The sequence below is a fragment of the Cololabis saira genome, chromosome 15 (genome assembly GCF_033807715.1).
Source record: "Cololabis saira isolate AMF1-May2022 chromosome 15, fColSai1.1, whole genome shotgun sequence".
NCBI classification, from domain to species: domain Eukaryota; kingdom Metazoa; phylum Chordata; class Actinopteri; order Beloniformes; family Belonidae; genus Cololabis; species Cololabis saira.
The window spans coordinates 10,008,594-10,031,734 of record NC_084601.1 but is presented as its reverse complement, the minus strand read 5'-3'; the positions used below and the strand labels follow the sequence as shown (position 1 = coordinate 10,031,734).

General features: G+C 40.4%; 2 protein-coding genes across 3 annotated transcripts; one reads left to right on the top strand and one right to left on the bottom strand.

The window, feature by feature from the left end:
• The first annotated feature begins 4,349 nt into the window (after positions 1-4,349).
• On the top strand, positions 4,350-11,531 carry si:dkey-284p5.3 (uncharacterized protein LOC557830 homolog). The gene is made up of 4 exons (XM_061742423.1): positions 4,350-4,555; positions 6,469-6,861; positions 10,788-10,832; positions 10,907-11,531. The coding sequence occupies exons 1-4, from the start codon at positions 4,468-4,470 to the stop codon at positions 10,918-10,920; spliced, it is 540 nt and encodes a 179-aa protein (XP_061598407.1). The 5' UTR covers positions 4,350-4,467; the 3' UTR covers positions 10,921-11,531.
• Positions 11,532-11,569: 38 nt separating this feature from the next.
• Positions 11,570-18,528, bottom strand: rida (reactive intermediate imine deaminase A homolog). 2 transcript variants are annotated; one of them, XM_061742425.1, is made up of 6 exons: positions 18,388-18,528; positions 17,420-17,525; positions 16,266-16,320; positions 16,122-16,190; positions 12,537-12,592; positions 11,570-11,846 (listed from the first exon to the last, which is right to left on the bottom strand). In XM_061742425.1, the coding sequence occupies exons 1-6, from the start codon at positions 18,450-18,452 to the stop codon at positions 11,790-11,792; spliced, it is 408 nt and encodes a 135-aa protein (XP_061598409.1). In that variant the 5' UTR covers positions 18,453-18,528; the 3' UTR covers positions 11,570-11,789. The 2 variants fall into 2 exon arrangements, with proteins under 2 accessions (XP_061598409.1, XP_061598408.1); XM_061742424.1 differs by lacking the exon at positions 18,388-18,528 and adding an exon at positions 17,995-18,146.
• Between the last annotated feature and the right edge of the window lie 4,613 nt (positions 18,529-23,141).

The window sequence follows — 23,141 nt, the reverse complement described above, 5'->3', positions numbered from 1 at the left end:
ATTTTTAAACAAGAAAAACACAATTTATACAAACTGCTAGTAGAGGAAATATAATATAAGAAAATAGAACATTGGGGAGGTATCATGAACAAGAGACATGTAAACAACAAAGGAATAGTACGGCATTTAAAAGCATCGACATTTCAGAAAGAGACTTAAAATAAAAGATACTTTGATATATCGGTTAATATTTTTTTTGCGCAGTTATTTGACTTAATATTTATATTATAGAAACAAAAATCATTTATAAAAGATTGGAAAGAGGGCTTAATTTTTCTCCATTACTGTATGTGATATTTAGCCAGTAAGAGAATGACATTAACCAAGAAGGACACTGATTTGTCAATTGTATCTATATAAATAATAATGTTAGCAATTTCTAATTTTGGAATGTAGCATGCGCAAACTGCTGCTAAACTGATTTTATTTTATTTTATTTGCTCTTGTACAAAACCCACGCCTAATCAAACTCGCTCACTTTTCAATCATTTTAAGCTATTATTATTATTTACTGTATGAACTCTCATCACTCTCTCAGTCTCAGAGAAATCAATCACTGTGCAATAATAATAATAATAATAATAACCACAATCATATGCTGTAACAATGCACCTTTCAATAACCATGTCTACCTCATACTGCTGCACCTTTCACTTTTTTTTAATTGTATATATGATAATAAGAGCTGTCATTTGCCTATTTACTGTACAGTGAGCGAAAATAACCGAGTCTAATTCCCCGTCTTTTTTGACCTGACTTGGCCAAGTAAACATAATTCTGAACAGGATTCTGATTCTGGTGGTGTGATGAGTCAGACAGACGCTAAAACATGTTCCCTAAACAACTTATCAATGTGAAACTTCATAGAATAGAATAGAAGAATCAGCTTTATTGGCCAAGTATGAACATGCCAGACAGGGAATTTGACTCTGGTTGTTTCGCTCACTGTACCCAGATTTAAATAGTTGCAAACAGTAAATAGACAAATGGCTCCTAATAACATATATACAATTCTTTTTAAAGTGAAAGGTGCAGCAGCATGAGGTAGACATGGTTATTGAAAGGTGCATTGTTACAGCATATGATTGTGGTTATTATTATTATTGCACAGTGGTTGATTACTATAATGCAGTAGTAGTGCTCTGTAGCGCCGTCCAGAGGGCAGGAGTTCAACCAGACTGTGTCCTGGGTGTGAGGGGTCTGGTCCTGGTCCTGGTCCTGGTCCTGGTCCTGGTCCTGGTCCTGGTCCTCGACAGGTACAGGTCCTGGACAGATGGGAGGTCAGGCCCCCAGTCTCGCGCTCAGCAGGCACGCCGATTTTTTCCAGTGGCCAGCCGCGGTACTGCAACAAAAAATCCCATGGGGCCCAGAAAGCTTTTTTCCCATAGACCGCAATAGTAAAAGAGAAGCCTCTAAAACTGTTCACAGGACACCTCCAGCTGTAATCACCACCAATTACTAATCTTTGTATTCTATATTTTTAAGTCATGGACTTTATATCCGTCAAAAATGTTTTATAACGGCCAGAAAAGTCAAAGAAAAGTCTCTTTCTGGGCGTGACGTCACGGCTGTGCCGTGCACTCGCAAAGCGCGGTCGTGTGTGTCTCGGGAACGAGGATGGCTGAAACTAAGCCGTTCGGCGGAATAATCACTCAGAAACACATTGCATTGCCAATTTGCACCAAACAGAAATGTTTAATAGCAAGAATAATAATGGTTTGTCATTCTTGTACTTAAACATTTCCGTTGTAGCCAACGGTGTATGGTTTGTGAAAATAAGATATCAGGCAGGAATAACACAAGTCTAAGACCCTGTCCACACGTAGCCGGGTATTTTTAAAAACGAATATTTCCCCCCCTCCGTTTATAAAAACATTTGCATCCACACATAACCGAAGATCTGCGTTTTCGACCACATTCATAAGCATTCTAATGATCCTGTAGATCATCTGCGGCTCCGCGGAGGCGCAGGTGTGGGTGTTTCCACTGAGATCCTCCTGCACACACACACCTAACGCACTTCAAATATGTATTCTTCTGTTGCTCTTTCATTTGGAGGCAGCGCCCTGCACGGGACTAAATGAGGGTCAATATTAACAAAATGAGCTTGTGGCGTGAGATCCCCACCTCACAATAAAACTGACCTCCATCAGGTTTGAGCAAACGTGCAGGGAGAGAGATGTGTCGTAGTTGTTGCGACGGTGCCGTGGAGTTTTAGATGTCATGTGTTTAACATCATCTTAACCCTTAATCTTCAGCTTATTTTATGACAGTGCTCCCGGGGAAGCTGCACCTCCGCAGCTCCGCGGGCACTGCGAAGCCGGGCAGTGCCCGCAGGGCAGTGGGCAGTGGGCAGTCCGCGGCTCCTACGGCGTAGGGTGCGCGGAGCCGCGGAGCCTACGGCGTAGCCTCTGTGTAACGCAGTAAATTAACCACATTTAAACATAATATTTGACATATTTAAACATAATACTTGACAAAACTTGTAATACAAAAAATATTTGTCTTAATGTAAGTAATAAACTTGGGAAGTTTCATGGTGATACCTGCTATTTACATTTTTACCCTATTTTAGCCTATTAACCTGGGGTGTCTCATCTTAAATAAAAATGACTCGTTTTATCTTTAATTAAAAAAAACACACAAATGAACCATGTATAGTCTATAACCATGACTTTGAGAACAGCGTCGGTTGATTTGCCCTATAAATCCCTAATTTCATTGTGTACATCTATCATTACCGGTCTGAAGGACTCATGAGCGCGCAGCGCTTGTCCAGAGCGCGCAGCGCTCGTTCACATTGCCCCGGGGCATGATGGGAGGCCCCAGAGCATCATGGGAGGTGACTCAACTGCGCATGCTCTATGGGCCCGTGTACCAGGAAGTAAACCAGGAAGTCAGAAATTTTTTCGGCGGATGCGCTGGGTGAGCAAACTCCATTGAAATGAATGGGCGGCCATTTTCGATCCGGTATCCAGTTATATAATACATCCATGTGGGAGGTTAGTCCCAATTATCCTCCCTTGCAGTCTGTGCCTGTCTAGTTTGGTGATATTTTTTTCTAAACATATTTCTTCCTTGATGTTATTTGGTCACTACTTTCCTAACAACTTTTTAATACCAAAGCATTATAATAATACACTGAACATTCTTCAAACTAAGATATTTTCACTTTCAGCCCCAGTTGATCTGTTTGCTTCTGAAACAGAGAAACATCTTTTCCGAGATCACGTGACGTGTCCAGAGACTCGCTGCATCAATTAGAGGGAAATAACTTCTCAGCTGAAACAGTTTGCTTCATTATATCCAGATGAAGACTCCTTTTTTTTTGGTAAGGGAAATACATTTAATGACAAAAACGTTAAAATTAAGGCCAGTGGTGTAAAGTAACGAAGTACAAGTACTTCGTTATTGTACTTAAGTAAGATTTTTGAGAATTTGTACTTTTATTGATACTTTCATTTTTTTGTACTTTTACTTTTACTTCGTTACATTTTCAAGGAAAAAATCCTGCAAAAATCCATGCAATCCTTTTGAAAATAATTTTGTACTTTGAATTTTGTACTTTGTACTTTTGTACTTAAGTACATTTTACACCATGTACTTTTGGTACTTTATTATATTTAATTTGATGTACTTTTATACTTTTACTTAAGTAATGTTCTTAATGGGTACTTTTTACTTTTACTTAAGTAATTTTCAAGCAGAAAATTTTTACTTTTACTTAAGTACAATATTTTTGTACTTTTTCCACCTCTGATTAAGGCTTAAAAAAACAAACGTTTATTTCATTCTGCCACAGGTTGATGAAATGTTATTTGCATACACGTTTCTAGAGTTTAAATTAGGAATAATTTAAAACACTCACTTATATTACTATTATAAGATGTATATTATTAAAACATTCACTAATGTATGTATATTTGATCGGAAAACACTTGGCCCCGGCTCACTTTTACCGCCTAGAGAGGCGACACACTGACTGAATAATGTATTTTTGTCCCTGTGCCAGCCTCCTGGAGACAGCCTAAAGGCTGGTTTATGGTTCTGCGTTACACCAACGCAGAGCCTCCGGCGAAGTGTACGTGGCGACGCTCACCGTAACGTACGCGTCGCCGCGTACCCTACGCCGTCGATTTAACGCGGAACCATAAATCAGACTTAAGTTACAGCCCACAACAACAACAAAAAACCCAGTTTCACCTGCGAGTTCAACACCTTAGAAACGTGCGTGCACAACACAAACAACCTGAACCTATCGGAGGAAGTATGCGCAGGGACTTCCCCCTGCAGCAGAACACTTTACAGAGCAGCCTGTCATTTGTCTGTCAGTCCGGGTTCCGCGTGTCTCCATTTGCAGAGACTGTATCTGCCCGACGTCATCAGTGCGGCCACAGGCGGAGCGCACCTTTTCCCCAGAACTGCTGGATTCCTCCACATGCACAGGACGGGACGGGACAGGACAGGATGGGATGCTCCACCAGCTCTCAGACTTCAGCCGTAGATACGACTAGACCTAGTGCAAAACCCGAGGAGTGCAACGGAGCCACCACAGGTGAGGGAATAACTGTCATTTACTGGCTTAGAAAGAGTATTACAATTACATTGATAAAGCAACTTATTACTTCTTTTGAATTATGTCTAACTCTTAATTCAAAAGAATTCAAAACTCACTTAAGTTATACATGAATACACAACTTTTTTCATATGAATATACTACTAAACAACATTACAATTATTCCAAAAAACAAGAGGATTGTTTGCATGTTTAGTGGTGTATACTTGCACTGGCTGTGGAGTAAATTGTCCTTTGGGGATAATGAAGCCCTGAATCTTGAAGAACTTCTAATAGTTTTTTAAAATTCCAGAAATCCTATAAATGTAAATTGAGCCATGTTAGAAGTTCACTGCAGTGCCAGGTAGAGTTGCATAATCTGTCTAATACCCAGGGTGGACATATCTCTGATAAGGATGGCACTATCTCATGTAAATTGTTACTCGTCGTGTCCTTCTGTATCCAAGTTTTAACGACTCCTCGCATCTCGACAGTGACAGGATTAGAAAGTTTATTGTCATTGTTTAACAGTGGCTTCTGGCTCTGTCCTCCACCTGAGAGACCTGGAAGCAGATTTGGTGACAGTCTATGGTTTCAGATTGAAACGGAGAAGCTGCTTTGGACTCTTCTTTGTTGTAGTGGGGTCAGAGATGGACCAAGTGAGGTGCCAACTGGCAACACGTTTCATTGGGAAGCAATAGTGGGTCCTAATTATGGTTCTGCAGCGTTACAAGGTTTGTTTTCCCATTTAAAACAAATCTGTTGTGCTTTGTGTTCAGTAAGTGTGACTTTGCACTTCTTGGGCGTTCTGTGATGCAGATCAAACGATTAAAAGGTGAAAGATTCTCTAAGTGGGACCTCCTCAGAGAGAAGCGCCATGAAATCCCACACATGCTCTTGCAAAAAAATGAGTGCTCAGTAGAGCGTAGAAGGACACTGAGTTTAGAAAGTTCTCCTTAACTCGACCTAAAAAAACAATACTATTTCTCCTCACTTTATCATCTGACTGACGCTGAACAGCATTCCTTTCTTCCTGTTATCACTGCTTTAGAGGTCAGATGGAAATGTACTGGGTTATTTTCTTATTTTTGCATGCGTCTTATTTACTTCAACGAATGACTGTGTCGCCCGAGGAGAAAGGGAGTATTATTAACCCGAGCAACTCTGACTTCAGAACGCCCTTCAGCTTATGGTCCTGCCCAGTCTTAATTGATGGTCTCAATGACCTCACCTCAGCTTTTAATGTTCACTTTTATTAGCTGCGTTTGGCCTGACTCTGGACATAGAAGGTACATGGTTGTGAGTTAAGACTGCTGTAATCAATGCAAATAACTGCAATGCAAATCCTTCACCTAAAAAGTCTACGAGGAAGTGATAGCACATGAGCAGAAACACAGCAGCCTGCTCGCTGAGCTGTGAACTGTTAATGTGTATTAACAGCAGTCCTCATAACCATTAACTCTTCTTGGTTAAATCTGTCCGAAGGTGCCAGTCTCCTCAAATCTACACAGAAGTTTTACAGATATTTGGCAAAGAAAGAGATTGTGTGTTTCTGCTCTCCATTTGTTCACACGTCCTTTGCACATTTTATAGAGAAAATATGAATGACACTCGAGTACACATCACTGACGCTCTTGTTTGTAGACGTGTAGTCTCTAAATAAGCACAGAGACTCAAAGCCCTGCCGCTTATGGTCATCATTGGACATGCATCTTTTCTCATTTTTTATATTGGCTTTCCAATAACATTTCATGTTTTGCCTTCTTAGGTTGAAGATCAGCATCAGTTTACATGAGTAAGCACTTTAGTTCAGTTAGGGAAAACTGTTTATGTAGACCAGAAAAATGCTTATTATACATTTTCCGCACTGCTTTTTAATAACTTGTTGTGTTCACTCATTTTGTTTCCAACAGGAGTGGCTGGTGATGATGGAAAGATAGCTGAAGACAGTGAAACGATCCCGGACCAGACCCCCGCTGACGGCGGTGGCGCTGCTGCAGCGGCATGTGCAGACGCAGCTGCACCTGCAGGGGAGGAAGCTCAGTCTTTGCAAGCAGAGGCAGCTGCACCAGGAGAGACAGCTGCATCAGCAGATGCAACAGCAGATGCACCAGCAGAGGCGGCTGCACTGGCAGATGCACCAGCAGAGACAGATGCACCAGCAGAGGCAGATGCACCAGCAGATGCACCGGCAGATGCACCAGCAGAGACAGATGCACCAGCAGAAGCATCAACAGAGGCACCGGCAGCAGAGAGCAACGCTGAAACGGCAGCGAGCTCCTCAGATGCTGCAGCTCCAGAGCAAGGTGTGTTGGAGTAGATGTCACTTTTTGTTTTCTCCTAGACTGAACTGCAGTGACAACACACTTAACTTTAAATTAAAAAAAGGTCCAAATAAATAAAAATAGGATCCAAACATTTACACTCTTCAAGATGAGGAAGCTGTCAGCACAACCTTTGCATTTGAAATATTCACTTTAGTGTGCGCTTGATTTTCAACGCAAATCACACTGCATGCAAATCCACCGACAGAGTGCCCAGTGACGACCTCGTTGCAGACAACAAACACACTTCACCTAGTGAACTCTAGTGAACAGGACTTGTTTGTGCCTCAAGGTGACGTCTATTTAGGAGATTTTTCTCATGACGTTAGTTGCACTTGTGTCCCAGTGAGAGGAGTAATATGTGGAGATCTTCTCTCCCCCACTGAGCAGCGGTAGCTGGGGCAGTGAGTGCCACAGTGTTCCTTCTGCATCTCCCCAGACCTCCCACTGCCCTGTGCAACTACAGTAACCAGACGGTATCCAACAACACACACACAGTTTTTAACGAACGCATCGGACAGGCCTCTGGAATGTGTTCCTGAGTCACACCTCTAAGTTGGTGTTAAATAATCTGTTTCCATACCAAGCTTGTGTTCAGGTTACAATATCTTAATAAACTATTTTCATTACTGTACAAATTATGTTAACGTGACACTCGTCTGGATTTGCCAACGGCATCTTTACACTCAGGTTTGATTCAGGTACATTACACGTAGTGGTGTATACGACATAAAAATGTAAAGATTAACTTCAGTAACACTTTGGATACTCTAGCAGGGGCTGCTCAGGATTTATAGAAAAGTGACCTGGGTGTACTAGTTTAAAAAAATGTATTTGGAAACTGTTATGTGTCATTTATTTGGCCAAGAGAGTCAGGATGCATCATTAAAGAACCATACATGGATGTGCTCCACAGGCTGCAGCGCGATGCAGCGCATTATTGCATCTGCTGCTATCGGTTAACTCGATGATTCATGATGCAAATGACAAGCAGCTAAAAGGTGCTCTTCATTTTTCACTCTATCAAATGCAAAGTGTGTGCCGCAGAATTAATATAGGCCAGTAAAGAGAAACGGGAAGCGAAGCAGTGTTATGTAATGACCCAGCTTGGGAGGCTCAACACAAAGGCCTGACTACATGAAGAATATTCAAAACTAAGATACTAAAAAGTGATACTGTCAATCAAAGAAAAAAGTTAGATAGTTAATGTCACGCTGGTTCTTCCAGAACTAATGCACAACACTGAAAAGTCAGGGGGAGCACCACGAACAAAGATTTATGGGTTAGTGAGGTCTGAGTCTTAAGTCAGGAGTTCCAGTGACACAAAGATGGCACTCTTTTCATTCAGTTCAATTAGATTTTATTTATAAAGTATCTATTACAACACAAGTTGTCTCTAGGATCTTTCCAGAAACCCAGAACATGATCTCCGAGCAATTATTACATAAACACTGGCAGGTAAAAACTCCCCTTGTGGGAGAAAAACCTTAAGCCAAACAGGGGCAAGAAAAACTCCCCTTTAGGAGAGAAGAAACCTTGAGCAGGACCTGGATCATAAGGGGGGACCCTTCTGCCAAAGACCAGCTGGACAGCGCAGGAAAAGAGAAAACAGACCGAGAATGAAGAACAAAGAAAAAGGAGACACAGACACAATGGCTAACTAGCTGCATTTGGATCAGCTGGAGGATATTCAGAGAATTACTTGGACATCCTGCTTATAACACATAGCAGTAATCTAGTCTAGAAGAAACAAACACCTGAATTAGTTTTTAGCATCACTCTGAGAGAGGATGTTCCTAATCTTTGTGATATTACGGAAATGGAAAAACGCTGTCTTACAAACCCGATTAATATGTTGTTTAAACCACAAATCCTGATCAAAATAACACCAAGGCTTCTCAAAATTGTACTGGAAGCCATCACAACACCATCTAATCACCAAATAAGGTGTTCAGGACCAAAAATAATAACCTTGACCTGGACAGATCACCATGGTAACCGGGGTGAACTCCTAACCTGAATCCTAAATGCCTCCTTGATTCTTTACATGATAACTTCCCAGATCATAACGTGGAAATAACCTTTAAATACTGTTTAATTTATTTCTTATGTCACACGTTTTGTAACCAAACTCAAAATGCTCGATAAACGTTAACTAAACACTGGATCATGAATGACGGACAAATTCAATCATGCGACTGCGGTCTGTGCGTTTCACAGCAAATTTATTCAAATCTTAATATAATATTACAGTGTTGATTCATTCTTTTCAGAGGTAATTCTGTTTGTTCTGCAGGTATTTTACTCTGACCACAAATCAACACTTTTAATCAGTAATTGATGTTGAATTCATAACTTGTGATATAAATGTACAGCTGAAAGAATAGGTTGAATAATAATAACCCTCCTAAGAAGCTCTGGAGTCGCAGTCGAACTGAAGGCGTCACATTGCCATGGCAACCGCAACGGAGCATACAATGCTTTTTGTCCCAATCCACTGTCAAGTTTATTATAAGCTGCTGGTGTCAGATAGATAAGTAATATAATACAGGAAGTACGGTTTGATAATGGAGAATATTCACTCATGAGTTCAGTTAACATTCACTGTGATCGTATTAATGGATACTGAGGTTGTTGGGGGTTTAGTTTATCCATCATAGTCTCGGAGGACAAACGGTAAAACTTTTTAATGGGATAATGTCCAAGAATAAACCCTAACATTTTCCCTTCACATGAGCCTCTCTTCTGACAAAATGTCACATCAGGGAACTTGGCGACATGTGACCTCTGATCCCGGCTTTTATATTTCTGTAGCCGGCTTTCTCGGACACAGCCTGATTTTGTTGATCTCACAATAAAACCTCCAGATTTCTCAAACATTCATAAACCAAGACAAAACTGCTGTGGAACGTGGCCTTACCTTGAAATGGCAGACCTCGAGATAAAGGAGTGAAGGACGAGTGAACGAGGAAAGCTGCCACGCCCACACATTGAGAGAGCAACCCCCAACGTAATAAAAGACTGGCGGACTGAACAAGTGTAAAACTGAAAGAGAGCACATTAAAGAATGACGTGCAGCAAAGCTTCACCATTGGTGTCGTTGCCCCGACCCCTCAGTCACAAGCAACAGATATCAGTACCACTCAAAGTCATAAAACTTGCTTATACAGTAATTTTTGAAAATATCCATGTCTATAGAATAGATGATATTTTGGTATGATAACCCTTCCTGAGTGGCAGCTGTATCATCCTGTATTTGCATAATAAAGACCAGTTTGTGACATTAGTGGCTGTTATAGTTTAATAGGAGCCTAATGATGCTCTTCTAGTTTAAGGCTCACAATGACCTGTAACACTGATATAGTATGGGGTATATTATACATTTCCTGAATCATTATGGTCCTGTGAGTATTCCAGATTTTGTATTTTGTGTCTCTGTTGTTCCAATGACACAGGGATAAAAGATAGTATATCTTTTAGGCAAAAATTGTGTAAAAATGTGTGTGTTTTTTATAGTTTGAAGAGCTGCAGTGACCTCTATGTTGGTCAGAAAGATTCACATCTTAGCTTGGATGAATGCTTAAAAGGTCACCTTTAAAATGATACCAAAGACAATATTGTGAAACATTGACATATCCTGTACATGGGTCTAAACCAGGATATGCACCAGCATCTAAAATGTAATTTTCTGAAGGGGGTGGTAACTTCATGAGCTGATAACTATGATACATCTGCCACTCAGGAAGGGTTATCATACCAAAATATCATCTACAGACATGGATCTTTTCAAAAATGATAAGCAAGTTTGGTCACCTTGAGTGGTAATGACAAGTGAAAGTTTGGGCTATTTTAAACAACATCGTCTTTTCTAATCCCACTTAAAAATCTCTGTCTGTCTGTCTGTCCAGAGGCCACAGCGACTGATTCTGAGACAAAAGCAGAGGAGGCGCCAGGTGAGCAGAGCTTCAATTTTACATCACGTGATCCATGAAACAGCATTCATCTAACGCTGTTTATGTTTCCCCAGCTGCCGGCGAGTGAAGACTGATGCTTTACTGCACAGATGAGTTTGGTGAAAGAGTTGCTCGTCGTCTGTATGCGTGCATGAGTGTGTGTGTGAGTGTGTGAGTGTGTGTGCGAGTGTGTCGTTGCCAACATGCTGACCCTGCGGCGAGACTTTCAACCAGGGTTCTCAGTCACCACTGTGCCTTCTTCCTTTCTTGATGGTGATGCTGCAGGTAGATGGAGCACGAAGCCGTGGTGTTTATTTCCAGAGCACATTATTTTTACAGAGAAACCTAGATTATCAGACGTCATCTCTATTTATTATCTGTATAGAAACTTGTAATATCACCACACATGTCTTGGGTCTAACTTGAAGCGACTGAAAGAATCAATTCTGATCTTTTCTACAAAACCAAATTTCATTCAAAGCCAAAGTTTATTAGACGTATGAATTTAGTCTTTATGTTTTGGGTCATAATCACATTTGAAGGTGAAGGTGTGGTTAGTCCAGGCCAGCTGGATTAATAATGATCTAATGTGTCATGATTTATCTGTGGGAAGAAAAACCTCAAATCTGTAACAAGCTGTAACTGTCAAAAAATAAATAAAAAAGCAAAAGAAGCATAAGGAATCGCATCCAACGTACGCCCTTTTCTTTTGGAAGAAACACCAACGTGACAAAGTGTGGGGTGAATGGTTTTTATTAGTTTTGCGTTTGTGTCATTGCCTACTCGCGTTACATTTTCACGTATAAACTGAGGAGAAAAAGATGAGAAGCCAGAAACTTTGTCAGTCTTGTAAACCAATGCAGTCAGATGAGTTTCATAAACACAACGATGGCCCTACAGGACGTTAAAGGGCCCGGGACGGCTTGGCTACAGCTTGTTTGGGATGTGGTCGGCTAGTCAGGAGTCGGACAGAGGACCAAGAACGGCAACCGCTTCAATTTCCACAAGCCCTCCCTGAGGAGAGAAGAGCAAGACGCATAAAAGGATGCTACATCGCCCAATAATGATCATCACATCAGAGTAAAAAAGAGTAAAATGAGATAATCCTTTATTGATCCCTGGAGGAAAAATGAACATAACAGCAGCGTAAAAGGTGGCAAATAAAAGCAAAGCATGTGTGTGATAAATACTAGAGTAAAATAATGTATGAAAAGGTCTTAATGGCAGTGGGTACAACGGAGCGTCTGAAATGTTCAGATTTGCGCTGAGGTGGAATGAGGTGTTGCTGCTGCTCTACAGGACTGTCTCAGAAAATTAGAATATTGTGATAAAGTTCTTTATTTTCTGTAATGCAATTACAAAAACAAAAATGTCATACATTCTGGATTCATTACAAATCAACTGAAATATTGCAAGCCTTTTATTATTTTAAAATTGCTGATCATGGCTTACAGCTTAATAAAAGTCAAATATCCTATCTCAAAAAATTTGAATATTTTGGGAATTTTAATCTTAAACTGTAAACCATAATCAGCAATATTAAAATAATAAAAGGCTTGCAATATTTCAGTTGATTTGTAATGAATCCAGAATGTATGACATTTTAGTTTTTTTAATTGCATTACAGAAAATAAAGAACTTTATCACAATATTCTAATTTTCTGAGACAGTCATGTACATATGCTGAGTGGGGTCTGTACTCACTCGGGGCAGAGCGGCGACCTGGTAGGCGGCCCTGGCAGGAAAGTTGCTGCTGAAAACTGGAAAGAAAATATTTTCATTTGGGTACATTGCAAAGAAAGGGTTCATGAGCGGTGAGGTGTTCTGTAGGTGTGACAGAGGGGTTCAGGGTTTTTGCATTATATGATGGAAACTACCAAACTCAACCAGACGAAACAAAAAATACTGTGTACATAAGAGTAAAATCAGAAGTCGCTAAGTGCACTTAAAAGTGACTTATTGATGCAAAACTGGAACATTATAAACAGTACTAACAACGTCAATAGTGCATATGATATATTCTTGAGAATATTTAAAGATTTATATAATAACAATTGTCCTGAAAAATTGTGAAAAATCAACAAGAAAACAATGTATAAAGATCATCCATGTCCACAAATGGACTACAGAATGCTTGCAAAAAGAAGAACACACTTTACAGAGAATTCATAAGACAAAGAACTAAGGAGACAGAAATTAAATATAAAAAATATAAAAATATATTAATATATAAATATAAAAAAATATAAAAATAAGTTAACTGTTCTGCTATTTCGTCATGTTGTCTTTGTATGTTTATATACTTAGATATATGTATTATATTTATATCATAGTTATATTATATTTATGATAGAGTTTACATCTGGTATTAAACAGGTTATTTTTGTAAAAATGATATATATTTATTCAAATAGTATATATTATAAAAAGTAAATACAGACATATAATTTATGTTTAGTTGTGGAAAGGGGGTGGGATTTAAGTTTATACTTCCCCCACTCCTTTTCGAACATGTAACTGAAATTCCTTTATGTGGTGGAATGCCCACCTGTATTTGTTTTTCTTATCTTTTTTCTTGTTTTTTTATACATGTTCGAAATAAACCAAACGAATGATAGAAGGTGGAAGTGGGACTGGCTGAGAAACGAGACGAGGCGAGGTGGGAGCTTCTGTGGGCTGCAGAGAAAACAGGTGGAGGAAAATCTAGAGAGGTGAAGGTGTGGCCTGGAAAGGAGAGGATGAAAGTTAGTCACAGAGAGACAGAATAGATGTGTGTGGGAATGAGAGAGGCCCAGGTGAAGTTAGTTGGTGTGAGACAAGATGATACAGAGGATGTGGAGGCAGATGAATCAGCCGAAAGGAAAAGAAGCGAAGAGAGTGCTTGAAATGAAAGTGCTTTGGCTTGTTGACAAGGTTACATCTCTTGTTCAAGAGGATTTCTAACTGGCTGCTGGGACTTCCATCATGTACCCTGTTATGACGTTAGTCCAGTACTGGAGTTGGGGGGGGTGGGGGGGGTGAGGGGGGATGGCATCCCCCCTGAAATAAAAACGGTCAAAATCATCCCCCCTGTAAAACTGCCATCCCCCCTTTCCATCCCTTATGTCATTTCATCAATGAATGTGGTTTTACTGCTATTTCAACATTTAGAGTCATCACCAGAAAAATAACACCAGAAAAATAACTTATTTGACAATTTTCACCTGTTTCAAGTACATTTTCACTTGAAATACATAGAAAAATCTGCCAATGGGACAAGATTTATCTTCTTATTACAAGCAATAAAAACTTGTTCCACTGGCAGATTTTTCTACTTATTTTAAGTGAAAATCTACTTGAAACAGGTGAAAATTGTTGTTTTTTCCCCAGTGATGAGTCTTGTTTTAAGTGTAATGAGATTTTTTTACTAAAATGAGACATTTTAACTAGAAATAAGACGAATATTCTTGTTAAGATTTTGAGTTTTTGCAGTGATCCATTTTACGTATCCTGTGAAGGACAGAGTCATATTGATAAGTTCAGAAAACTGTTTTTTATTGTTGTGTTTTGATGTATTTGATGTAAGCCCAGTGGATATTTAAAGCTTACAGAAGGCTGCTGCTATGTCATTCCTGCAGTATTTCTGCAGGTGTTTTGGTCAGTGCTATTATTTGTAATATATTATATTATTTGTAATCAGCACAAATTATCTGTCCCCATATGATAAAATCCACCATCCCCCCTGATTTTTTTGTACAACTTGAGTACTGGTCGTGTCACCTGTCTATTTACCCACTGAACCAGCAGTGAGGGATCTCAAGGGAGCTTTACATGTGGCTAGTGTAAGTGGGGGGATTCTAGGGAAATTGAAATTGATCCATCACAAAAAAATCTCTTATGAGACCGTTGTTTTACTTTAAGTGTCTGACGTGCAGTTGGGACACCCTCTGCCTTTGCTCACATCGCGGTGGGGGAATGTTTCCTGCTGTGGTTTGTAGGACTGAGTCACATCTGGAGGAGGCAGGAGCTCAGGTTGGGAAGGTTGAGTTACCTCCGTGTGCCTGCGCAGCGGTGTCCACTTACAGCCCACCGGACACTGCAGCCTCCATTTCACCTGGCTGTCCTGGGGCTCCCCTGCTGCACTCAGACTGACTGTCAGTTTCTGACTGATGGCAAATGGATATGAGCCATTGGAAGAACCGCCTGCCTTCAGTTCTTATTAAAATCTACTAAATGTTGCTCAGTTAAAAGATAATAATTATGGATTAGATCTATATTGCGCTTTTCTGGATACTCTAAGCCCTTACAATGTATGAGATGTATAAATGTAATCAGTCAGACAAAGTAGGGGGAATGTGTTTTACAAATTAATGTAGTTTCTTTTTCATTTTTCTAGTGAATATCTGTTTAGGACAAATGTAAGTCTGCTGATGTCTTGGATAAAAGCTGCCCCCATGTGGCTGATTTCACGTACAACTGCGTCTCTTTACCAGGTCTAAAAATTATAAATGACTAAAATGACTAAAATGGAGAAGTAAACCAACTATTGAAACTATAGAAAGCGCTGCAGAAGCAGACACTTTGGACCATAAAACAATACTTAAAGACTTCTGCAATGATTTCTGGGGGTTGCTGTCCATTAGTTTGGGAGGGTTTCACTGAAAAAGCCCATGTCCAAACATTGTGGAGTCCATCACTCGATAGAAAGATTGTTCTCAAGTAGGAAACATTGAAAACAGCTGCCGATCTTCCCCAGAGAGTCTCCCTGCAGGCTGTCACACTGCACAGCGCTCAGAGACACTAAATAATGAAAGAGCTACATCTCTGCAGGCCTCGGCATCGTGCTAAATGTCAGAGCTCATGACAGCTCATGACAGTCCAAAGTGGTAAAAGAGCGTGAAAGTACGGTTGTTTGAAAGTGTTGTCTGGGGGGATCCTCGTCTGAAACCAGCCGTCCATGGTGGAGGCTTCGTTTTATAGCCCCGGGACAAACTTTGTTCAGAGCTGCCTCAATCACTGGCGCCGTAGTGCTGTTCTTAAATCCAACATCATTAAAAACAGACCCAGGCTGTGCGTGTAGATATATAGATATATATGTGCTTTAATTGGCAATTACTGCAGCAGAATGCACAGTTTTGCACAGCTTTTAATGAACTCAACTGTATAATTTCATCCAGTTTTGCTAGACGGCTTGAGGACAATATTACGTATTATGGAGAAACCTTTCGAGAGCCAACACGGGTCATTGTGGGGTCATGTCGGTGTTGGCTTTGGCGTCTAAATGAACAAAAGAAGAGAGGAGCAGCTTACATGTTTTGTAGACCTCGTTGACGCTGTTGAAGTTGTTTATGTCGCTGAGCAGCACGGTGGTCTTCACCACTACAATGACACAAGTACTGGGATTAATACATTAAACACAGGTCAGATACGAGCAGAAGCCCAGCGACTACTGACCGTTGCTATAGTTACAGCCAGCAGCTTTCAGGATCTCGCCCATATTGATTAGAGCCTGAAGAAAAAGAGAGAAGAAATTAATTGGTGAGTGATTTATCTTTATAGTTTATCCAGAGCTAAGGCAGCTGCTTGTTTGTATTTATTAAAACCAGTACTCGAGTTGTAAAAAAAGAAATCAGGGGGGATGGTGGATTTTATCATATGGGGACAGATAATTTGTGCTGATTACAAATAATATAATATATTACAAATAATAGCACTGACCAAAACACCTGCAGAAATACTGCAGGAATGACATAGCAGCAGTTAAATGCAGCCTTCTGTAAGCTTGAAATATCCACTGGGCTTACATCAAATACATCAAAACACAACAATAAAAAACAGTTTTCTGAACTTATCAATATGACTCTGTCCTTCACAGGATAAGTAACATGGATCACTGCAAAAACTCAAAATCTTAACAAGAATATTTGTCTTATTTCTAGTTCAAATGTCTAATTTTAGTAAAAAAATCTCATTACACTTAAAACAAGACTCTTGGAAAAAACTGGAAAAAAACTATTTTCACCTGTTTCAAGTAGAATTTAACTTGAAATAAGTAGAAAAATCTGCCAGTGCAACAAGATTTTTTTGCTTGTAATAAGAAGATAAATCTTGACCCACTGGCAGATTTTCCTACTTATTTCAAGTGAAAATGTACCTGAAACAGGTGAAAATTGTCAAATAAGTTATTTCTCTGGTGTTATTTTTCTGGTGATGACTCTAAATGTTGAAATAGCAGAAAAACCACATTCATTGATGAAATGACATAAGGGATGGAAAGGGGGGACGGCAGTTTTACAGGGGGGATGATTTTGACCATTTTTATTTCAGGGGGGATGCCGTCCCCCCTCATCCCCCCACAACTCGAGTACTGATTAAAACTGTAAATGTGAAATGAAATGAAATGTGCATTTCCATCAAGAAACAACAATTATGAAGTTTTGAACATCTGTTGTTGTTTTTCTTCAATAATGACAGTAATAGCAAATATTTAATCATGAAATCGAAGCAGGAACATACGGGTGGATCCAACACGCCAGACAACTGTGGATCTTCTGGATGTGTTAGTGACTTTGCTGACTTGAAAGGTGGTCAGATCCTGTGCAGCTCACCTGTCTGGCCTGAGCCTGAACTCCTCCGTCCACCAGCTGACCCGAGGCCACGTCCAGCCCCAGCTGACCCGAGATGTACATGGTCCTGTCCACCACCACCGCCTGGCTGGGGATGAAATGCAAACAGACACTTAAAATGCAGCAGAAGAAAGCAAGATTTGTAGCAGGTGGAAGGTGTTGTAGAAACATGAGCAAGGACAGCAGGACAAGGTGCAAACGCAGGCAGTTCACCGTGGAATCCAATTGTTTCACCTCCAACATAATTAATGCTCCACTATGAGACCTTTTACATATTCATACAGATGTAACCCTGTAAAAAATGCTTTTTTTATAAGCTAAAATAGCAGGACAGCTCCTTTTTAATTAAAACTAGGTAAATCTATGTAAAGTAGCCCCACACTGACAGCTGATTGGCCAGATTAGAAACACCCCTCACAAACTGAATTAAAGTACAAATGCGTAGTTTTCATTCAATGCAGTGGTTTTTCTTCATGACTTTCACAGAAAAATAACTTCTTTTTTTTTAATTAAATATTTTCTTTATCATTATGTTTTAAACAGGACAATATACATACCTGTATATTCCTTGCCTTACAGGCGCTTTTGGTGTGTAAACGATTTGTCGACGAATGGTTGCCATGTCAGACCTGTTGGTGAAGGATTTATGCTCTGAAGCGGTTCCTCTACTCTGCTAAAGTTCACCTTTGGCTGTTTTTATGTGGCTTGTCCAGGAGACAAGTTCATTGACCTGATTGATCCGCCCCTGATCAGCGACTGCGGTGCTCCATACACATCAGTGCAGAATAAAGCCTGATTTATGGTCCGCGTTACACCAACGCAGAGCCTACGGCGTAGGGTACGCGGCAACGTGCAACGTAGGTTGCGCGGCAACGCGCAACCTACGCCGTAGGCTACGCGTCGATTTAACGCAGAACCATAATTCAGGCTTAAAGTGTTACTAGTCTCACCTGTACGGACCGATGGCAGCCGGGCCGGACGTAGTGTGAATGATCTCCCTGTTGAGCGCAGACATGCTTTAGGAGCTTTTTTTCTTTAGGTTTCTAACCACACCAAACAATAGATCTGCGACTGAGGAAGTTAAGAGAAAATAAAGAGGGCCGCTTGTAGTAGTAAAGTTTGCCGTAATGTCCCTTGTTTAGGCGCAATGTGCGCGTTCGTGGTGGGAGACGAGTCAGCGACCGTGAACGTCTCGGCTTGTAGGAGAGTTACGGTACTTATCTCTTATCAGAGATAAACAGAGGTGTCAAAAGTATTCACATTCATTACTCAGGTAGAAGTATAGATACTAGAGTTTAAAAATACTCCTGTAGAAGTTGAAGTATCAACTCAAGTTTTTTACTCAAGTAAAAGTATAAAAGTACTGGTTTCAAAACTACTTAAAGTATAAAAGTAAAAGTAATGTAAGGGGGAAAAAGCCATTGAAAATGAATGCATCTTAGTATAATAATGCAAATATATTAAAGAACCATATATGTGTACTATTGAGCATTAACATGTGTTTCAGAGAGCAGGAGATATGATGACTAGTTGCCTATAATAGTCCAGTCATTATAGGCCAGAATTAGGCTAAACCTAGGACAAATTGCAACAATAGCAAACTCAACTGATTTTGTATCCTCAATATGTCTTTAGTGAGAGAAAAAAAGTCCCAAGGAATCCCATCATGGGAAATGTGTTTTTTTTCAATGTTTTGTTACCCCTATGACACCTACTTGATTGCTGGCAGGATCACTGACGAAACTGTCTTTCAGAGATTGCGACCCGTTCAAATTTTGAGGTAGCTCAAAAGTAAAGATACCATTTGATTCTAGACAACCTCGGGTTTCCAATGAGACCAACCATGTCATGTTACCTCATTGGAAAGGGGGCTACATACCTAATTATTCAAAGTTAAGACGATTTTTTGGGGAGGGAAATATGGCCATCACCATTTTTCAAATGGTCCCTTGGCCTTCTACCTCATGTTAATGGAAATGGGTTACATGGGTACCTACAAGCCTCCCCTATACAGACATACCAAATTTATGTTAAGCCCATGTAGTTTTGTGCAAGAATCATGTAGTGTTTTGCATGCTGTACAAATATGTAATTTCCGCCTATTATAAAAACTGTGTATTTGCCCATTTCTGCACACTGGGAGTCAGGAATGTCATTGCATAAATTGGTATTTCTTGACAGCTGAGACTCTTGTGCATCCAATGAGCCCAGATGTAAGCTATTCATTTGTGCAGCTTTACTGGAAATTTTATGAACCCAAAAATGGTCATCAATATAAACTAATGATAGGAATGTTAATTATTACATTCATTCTCACCACCATCGGAAAAGCTGCAGAGGTATAGATGTGAGGTAACATTAACTCTCAAAAATAAAGATAATAATCAGATGTAGATTTTCCTTTCATTTTAAATTTACTATACACAGGAATTATATACTTTGTTTCACACAGTACTGTATTGCTTTATGGCTGTGGCTGCTTTCCATGCCTGCCTGTGCAGAAGTCAACCAGGCAATGAAAGCACTCACAGGGGTCAACTTTAATACTGGAGAGCAGAACCGAGACATGACCGAAGCAAGGCAAGCCCGTGACTGGAAGGATACACTGAGCGTTCTCGCCATTGCAACTGCAACATAACAAGATCAAGATGGCTGACATGTAAACCATCCCAACAGCTTTGAAATATTTATCCATTTCCTCTAAAGTCAGAGACCCTTGCAGGTAAAAAAAATATATATATATACATCAAGTAACATATAATAAGCATTATAGATGTGAACATTTCAAAGTATTGTTTAATATAAGATTTAGTCAGTTAGCTATTAACCATGCTAGCTAACATTACTGTGATAGTTATTGCAATGTACAGAATAGCTTAAATAATGTTGATGACTGTGTGTACTGAACTGTGTCAGCATCACTCTTGACTCTTGACTCTCTTGACTTGTAGTAAATGTTACATTAACCACTTAAACCCTATATGGGTAACCGGACTCAGGGCTGAATGCTAGTGTTGTTTCTGTTTTCTGTAATTGTGGGGAAAGCTTCCACTGACAATAGCTGATCGACAAGCTCACAATGCATTGTCGCATTGTGCTTGATGGTCTGCTATTGTCAGTGGAAGCTTTCACAATATCAATTAATATCAATCAATTTATTAAACAAATCAATCGTGCTAGTAGCCTAATACAATTGTTAAATGTTGCTTTATTGTAATGTTTAAGTTTATTGTTGTTTTTAAATTGTCATTACATTGGTAATTAGCTATTAAATAGCTAGCTTAAAACCTAGCTTGAACCCCAGAGCCCCCGCCCGCGGGGGCACACCAGCTGTGTAGCCTATTAACAAGACTAAATCATTCTATGAGTATTATGCTAAATATTTATTTTTCATTCACACAGAGCACATGAAACAAAAATTCAAGTGCACTTTTCTAGATTTCTGAACCCTCATCTCTCCCACTTCCATAATCTACTCATCCAGAACAGGCTCAGTTCCTAACATGGAAGGCATCAGCCTCCGGTACATTTGCATTTTTACTGTTCTTGGGGGGTGGAGAAGTCCTGCCTCAGGTGGAGGAGTTCAAGTATCTCGGGATCTTGTTCACGAGTGAGGGAACAATGGAGCGTGAGATTGACAGACGGATCGGTGCAGCGTCCGCAGTTATGCGGTCGATGTACCGGACCGTCGTGGTGAAGAGGGAGCTGAGTCGAAAGGCGAAGCTCTCTATTTACCGGTCAATCTACGCCCCTACCCTCACCTATGGTCATGAACTTTGGGTAGTGACCGAAAGGACAAGATCGCGGATACAAGCGGCCGAGATGAGTTTCCTCCGCAGGGTGGCTGGACGCTCCCTTAGAGATGAGTTTCCTCCCTTAGAGATGAGTTTCCTCCGCAGGGTGGCTGGACGCTCCCTTAGAGATAGGGTGAGGAGTTCGGTCACCCGGGAGGAGCTCGGAGTCGAGCCGCTGCTCCTTCACATTGAGAGGAGTCAGCTGAGGTGGCTTGGGCATCTGTACCGGATGCCTCCTGGACGCCTCCCTAGGGAGGTGTTCCAGGCATGTCCCACCGGGAGGAGACCCCGGGGAAGACCCAGGACACGCTGGAGAGACTATGTCTCTCGGCTGGCCTGGGAACGCCTCGGACTCCCCCCGGAAGAGCTGGAGGAAGAGCTGGAGGAAGTGTCTGGGGTGAGGGAAGTCTGGGCATCCCTGCTGAGGCTGCTGCCCCCGCGACCCGGTAACGGATAAAGCGGGAGAAGATGAGTGAGTGACTGTTCTTGCACTGATCATGTATATACTTACATTTAAGTGTGTCAATATAACAATAATCTTGTGTCTCATTCCTGCTCGGACAGTACCAAATACTCATGATGAATGACAAAGTGCATCTTTTCTTACAGACGAACGTAGTCCGACGGACTGGGGTTGGCTCAAGTCTGGCGAGGGATTTGTGCCAGTCAAGACCACCCTACCCCCTGCACCTGAGAAGCTCTTGAGGGTCATAAGCTGCAACTGCCAGTCTGACTGCAGCACCCTAAGATGCAGTTGCAAAAGAAACACCATGGAGTGCAGTCCGGCCTGTGGACACTGCAGAGGATCCAGCTGCATGAACTCAAAACAGATGGCCTGTGATGAGGATGAAGATTAGATTGTGTAGTGTTGTATTGTGTAAGTGATTTAATTATTTGACCAGTCTAGCCATTTTTGTACTTTACCTTATTTTTTTTTCTGTCCTTACTAACCGTCTCCTGTTCATCCCTCAGCCTTATCTCCTGCCCTGCCAAGACACCAGAGCCCCCATCTCCATGGACCTATCCCCACGGACATAAACCCTTGAGCCCGATCCTCGTGGACTGAGCTCCACAGAGCCTATCTACTAATATTCCAAGAAGAAAAAAATGTCTTTATCAAATGTTTTGATTAGTTCTGGCGTGTATGCTAATTGGTGCATATCAAATAAGATAATGTGTGATTTACATGAGTAAACAGAATAATTCAATGAAGTTGTGGTTGACTTTTTTCCTTGTCTTTGTGTGTGTAATCAGCCTGTGAGTTTTTATAGTGATATCTAAAAGTAAAATTTTGAACCCCATTCACAACTATGTTATAACAGGCATTTTTCGATATGAATATATATAGGTCGTTTTCAAAACTTTCCCATGATGGGATTCCTTGGGACTTTTTTTCCCTCACTAAGGACATAATGAGGATACAAAATCAGTTGAGTTTGCTACTGTTGCAATTTGTCCTAGGTTTTTTCATATAATGACTGGACTATAAGTATTGTAATGGTGCAAAAAGTCAAACTTCAGAGGCATGTTATCATTTATCCTAACCTTTATTGGAATGTACATCCAAGTTTAGTTGCAGGAATCTGAGGGAACGGATGTAAGAACAAAACTGGACAAGAACATCTGAAACAACCACAACCAAATTCACTCTATCCGGATGGAGCAATTTAACTGGATAGTTTTTTTTTAAAGGCCGAAATGAAATAGAGTAACGAGGCTGTTTTTAAAATGTAAGGAGTAAAAAGTACAGATAATTGCGTGAAAATGTAAGGAGTAAAAGTAAAAAGTTGTCTGAAAAATAATTACTCCAGTGAAGTATAGATAACCAAAAGTTCTACTTAAGTAAGGTAACAAAGTATTTGTACTTCGTTACTTGACACCTCTGAAGATAAAAAGCCAGTTTACAGCAG

What these genes read in the sequence shown, in the direction of transcription:
- rida (XM_061742425.1), bottom strand. Translation starts at nt 18,452, where the DNA reads ATGTCTGCGCTCAACAGGGAGATCATTCACACTACGTCCGGCCCGGCT. An exon ending in CAACGAGGTCTACAAAACAT is followed by an intron (nt 12,593 to 16,121) that starts GTAAGCTGCTCC and finishes TTTTCTTTCCAG; the next exon opens with TTTTCAGCAGCAACTTTCCT. An exon ending in AGGTCGCCGCTCTGCCCCGA is followed by an intron (nt 11,847 to 12,536) that starts GTGAGTACAGAC and finishes TTCTCTCCTCAG; the next exon opens with GGAGGGCTTGTGGAAATTGA.
- si:dkey-284p5.3 (XM_061742423.1), top strand. Translation starts at nt 4,468, where the DNA reads ATGGGATGCTCCACCAGCTCTCAGACTTCAGCCGTAGATACGACTAGA. An exon ending in GTGCAACGGAGCCACCACAG is followed by an intron (nt 4,556 to 6,468) that starts GTGAGGGAATAA and finishes TGTTTCCAACAG; the next exon opens with GAGTGGCTGGTGATGATGGA. An exon ending in TGCTGCAGCTCCAGAGCAAG is followed by an intron (nt 6,862 to 10,787) that starts GTGTGTTGGAGT and finishes CTGTCTGTCCAG; the next exon opens with AGGCCACAGCGACTGATTCT.